At 29.4% G+C, this 4,768-nt stretch overlaps 1 protein-coding gene across 1 annotated transcript; it reads right to left on the bottom strand.

Annotated features, from left to right (window-relative positions):
* Nucleotides 1–527: 527 nt before the first annotated feature.
* On the bottom strand, nt 528–4,358 carry LOC103498474 (homeobox-leucine zipper protein ATHB-20-like). The gene is made up of 3 exons (XM_008461082.3): nt 3,909–4,358; nt 2,937–3,319; nt 528–1,092 (listed from the first exon to the last, which is right to left on the bottom strand). Exons 1-3 carry the CDS (start codon nt 4,036–4,038, stop codon nt 691–693), a joined length of 915 nt encoding a protein of 304 aa, XP_008459304.2. The 5' UTR covers nt 4,039–4,358; the 3' UTR covers nt 528–690.
* Nucleotides 4,359–4,768: the final 410 nt, after the last annotated feature.

Below are 4,768 nucleotides of genomic sequence, written 5' to 3'. Positions count from 1 at the left end.
GAGTTCTTGCACCTCCTGATCTCGATCCCCCACTTGTCACTTGTTTAAAAAATAGACGTTGATATAATATCAATATTTATAATTAATAAAATCTAAAATTTTGCTATATTTTAATTTATTTATTTAATATTTGAAAATGCTACGATAATATATTATAGCAATTTTTTAAAAAGTAAATTTATAATTGTCAAAGAACTAGTTGCATTTAAAATACTAAATCTTCATAGATGAAGAGAAGAAGATAAAAGAGAATCACAAAAACAAAAACAAAAACCTCCATAGCCCATCCCACATGCAGAGAGCTGGAAAGCCACTGAATAACCCACACGACACACATACACTAATTCACATGTTCTCTCTTTTACTATTATTCTTTTTTCTTTCTTTTTCTTTTTTTCATCAGATCCAACCCACCCAAATTTGTCACCTATTTTCCAAAAAAATAGTTTTCTTTTTTAAATATATACATATAGCGTATCAATTTTGAGATTAGAGTTTCGATTCTTCTAATAAAAATCAAAAAAAAAAAAAAAACTGATGCGTATCATTCCATTTAATTATATAATTCCAATCATTATAAATTAATCCAAATTCCCAATAACAATATTACAACTGAACTAATTCATTTAAAATTTTAGCTGTTTTATAAGAGGGAGAAAGAAAAAAAAAAAACTGTGTAGTGATGGATTTTTAATGAAAATGAGAATTTTGATCCGAACTCCATGGCCAAAACCCAGCTGCTGCTGCAGTTTGTTGTTGTTCTTCAATGCCATTGAACATTTGAGAGAAGCTTTCTTCTTGAATCACTTGAGGATGTTGATCCACCGTTGATCGGGATGACCCATGTTGAAGCAGCTGCGTTATGGCGGCGGATCGGAACGCCGCGGAGGGGAAAAGATCTTTGATCATTCCTGGTTGAGAACATGCTCTTCCGCCACTGCCGCCTATTGGTGTTTGTGTGTTCGAGATGTCGAGGTTGATGTCACAACTGTTGTCGCTGCTCCAACAACGTTCGTTTTCTTTCTTTAAGTTCATGGTGGCCCCGCCGCCCCCCACTGTCTCGCCGGAGTCTTTGGTTTTTAATGCTAATAACTACGAAAAAAATCATAGGTTATTATCAAAATTCCTATTACATCTTAATAAAGTCCACAAAACATACAAAAAATAACTATATATATATATATATTGAAATTGAAAATTACTCTCTCTATTTATGTCATACTAGAAAAATTTAACATGAATAATTAACATGTTTATCTAATTAAAAATCATAAATAAATAAAAAACTATTTACTATTATATATTTGAATATTTTTCATTTTTTTGTTTTCATAAATTAATTTTAAAAATATCTATGGACATTGATATTTCATCGATATTATTATCGACAATTTTGTAAAAACTAGGATCTCTAATTTTGTCGAGTTTAACATTTTTAAATTTTGGTTATCATTTAAATTAACCTACCATTTTCAAATTGGGTAAAAGATATGTTTGGATCAAAATAGAAGTGTGAAAACAACTCTTGCTAGTTCTAATTAATAGATTAGACATGATCACTAAATTAATTAAGAGAATAATTAATTTACATAAGATAATCCAAACAGATTATCTGGGTTTGAATGATATAAGATTGCTAATTAAAGTAACCCTATATATTTGACAAATAAATTAATTTACCTAACTCAAAATATTTTTTATCCTAAATTATATTAATTTACCAACTATTGAAATTATATTTAAATTCAACTTAATCAATATTTTCTCTAAATTATTTAAATTGAAAAGATTTCAAATCACTTGTTTTATAAACAATAAAATAAGAAAGCTGAAATTAAAAATTTTCAACGAATTTAAAATTAATGCGACTTCATAATTACTTGCCTACTTATATTTACTTAATAAATTTTCAATTCATAGTATATTTAAACAAATATAAATATATATTAATGCACACTCTCAATAAAATTAGGTTAATAAGGATCCCTTATACCGACTAGGGGTAAATAGAAAGAATTATTATTTTTCCTTGAGCCAATTTTAATAACCCACAAATTCAGGAATTTTGAACAGATAGCTAAATTCCACTTTCCCTTTTGAAATTTATTGCATTAATTATTCTTTGGATTTGTTAATTAAGGAATGGTTTTTTTAATAAAAAAAAAAATTGTATTTGGAATATGACTCTGAATTCAAAGGTGTTAATCAGATGAAAATATATAGTTGTAAATAGATAGTAAAAAAAAAAAAAGAAAAACAAGTTTAAAAAACTAAGCCCCATTCAATAATTATTTGATTTTCTGTTTTTTATTTTTGAAAAGTTAAAACACTCGGTTCCATTATTAACTCACATCGTTTATAAGTCAAGATCTTAAAATTTTTGGTTCGTACTAGTATTTTAAACTTGGATTATAATGAAAATAAACATTGATCAAGTGCAACATATATTACATTAATCCCATGCGGCGTTTTTCGTTCATAGTATTTAATTTTGAAAACTAAAATAATTAGTATTTTTATACAATTTGAGTAAGAACTCAATTTTTGTATTTAATAAATCTACAAAACATTCTTGAGAAATTTATAGAAAATAACTTTATTTTTCAAAAACTAAAAAAAAAAATGAAATGATTATCGATTTTGATTCTTTTTTAGAAAAATAATTCTATAAAACATTCTTTCCCCCTCTAAATTTATTCTTATGTGATTTTGGTTAATGTTATAAAAATACAAACCAAACTTTGATAAAAAATAGTTTTTGAAAAGTAATTTTTTTTTAAATTTCACTAAAAGTTTTTATTACTTAAAAGAAAAGATGAAAATGGTCGTAAAAAATACTAAGTAGAAATAAACTTAATTTCTTTTTAAAAAATTAAATGATTAGCAATGGAGGAAGATGACGGATTTGAATGTAATGTTATTTTGTTTTTTATTACCTCTGCATGGAGTTTGGTATTTTGAGCTTGAAGTACATCATTGTCAGCTTTAAGAGCTTCAAACTGTTTCTTCAACACCTCATAGTCTCTTTCCAATTGCTTAGTTTTCCATCTGGCTCTTCTGTTCTGAAACCAAATAGCAATTTGTCTTGGTTGCAACCCCAATGCTTTGGCTAATTGCATTTTCCTCTCTGGCTCAAGCTTATTCCCTACCTCAAAACTCTTCTCCAATGCCTTCACTTGCTCTAAATTTAATCTCTTCTTCTTCTCTCCCAACGCCAATCCGTCGTCCGACAACCCTTCGTCGCCGTTCACATCCTCGCACCCGTTCTCAACTCCCGAAAATGACATCGATCTCTTCATCATCACCGGAACAACCCCATCTATAAATTACACAATACTAATTAAATTAAACCACACAAACCATACTTCAAAATCAAATCTATTGTCATCTAAATTTGTATGGAAATGCATGCAAAGCAAAACAGTGTTAGATGAATCAACTCTAAGTTTAAACAGATGGGTTAATGCTGGACTTCCTAAGCCACGTGCTTTAGTATCATGCTGAACTATAAATTAACTTAAAAGTTTATGTTCGAAAAGTATTTTTAATATTATATCATCTAATGCAAAACAAAGAAAAAGAAGAAAGAAAGAGAACAACCAAAAGATAAGAGCGATAATGTTGTTACTTTTCCTTTTAACAGAAAAAAACTAATGAAAAAGAAAGTTCAATAGTGCACTCAAACCACTCAACTAGGATAACACAATCATAACATTCTCATTCTCAAACCCCAAATATCCTAGAAGAAAAATATGATCATATATATACAGTAATTCTCCTGGTCTAATTTATAAAAAAAAATCGAACTTTTTAGAATTGAGAAAGATAGAATGTCATTAGAGAAAAAAATTTATGGGTCTGCAACCGTAGGAAAACAAGAAAAGAGGAAGAAGGAAGAGTAGAAAGACCGTGAAAGTAGAGGTGAGGAGGGCAGGAAGGGATGGTGTTGAAGGAAGCGGAGGGGACGTATTCATGATGATCGGGAGCGGGACGGGATTGGAACATGAAACTATGGGAATGGTGATGAGGAGAAGCCATAGGAATGGCAATGCATGCTAGATCTCAATAGTATTTTGTGAGTTAGATTGAGATTGATCAAATTAGAGAGAAAGATAAGAAGAAGAAGAAGAAGAGGCTCTCACTCTCATGGTGAGAAGAGATGGATTTTGGAAGTGTGGAGGCAGAGAAGTCTGAAAGACAGCGAATTTTAGGTAAAAGAGAGAGAGATGAGAAAATAAAAATAAATAAATAAGAAGAAGAAGAAGAAGAAGAAAAGAAAAAAAAAAAAAGAAATTTTGCTGTATATTTTTGTCATGGAAGGGAGGTTTCGTGGACCCATCCCATGATATGGATCTCTCTCATTCTCTCTCCCTAACTTGGCTGTCACATGCATACCATATTATAAGGGTGTGTCTCATATTTTTATATTTCTTTTTCCGTCACCTATGACAAAATATTATCATTATTTTTATTATTAATATACGTAAATTCATATATATAACCAATAACAATAACGTCGGTCAAAATGGGCTTGGCTCGGTGGTATATTAGGTATGGTATATATTACTTTCTTAGAGATCGATGACTTAATCTCTCATTATCTTGTGGTTGTTGTAAAAAAATAATGACGTCCAAACGTAATACGATCTCTCTCACATGACCATGTAGTTCAACTAGTATACTTAATTTTAGAGTATATTATCGAAATGAGCACAACTCCATTGAGATTGTGAGTTAACTGATTATATGTTTATAGGTTACTTTGGTT

Source organism: Cucumis melo, chromosome 9 (genome assembly GCF_025177605.1).
Source record: "Cucumis melo cultivar AY chromosome 9, USDA_Cmelo_AY_1.0, whole genome shotgun sequence".
In the NCBI taxonomy this organism is placed as follows: domain Eukaryota; kingdom Viridiplantae; phylum Streptophyta; class Magnoliopsida; order Cucurbitales; family Cucurbitaceae; genus Cucumis; species Cucumis melo.
The sequence above is the reverse complement of the archived record's forward strand: the minus strand, read 5'-3'. Positions and strand labels throughout refer to the sequence as shown.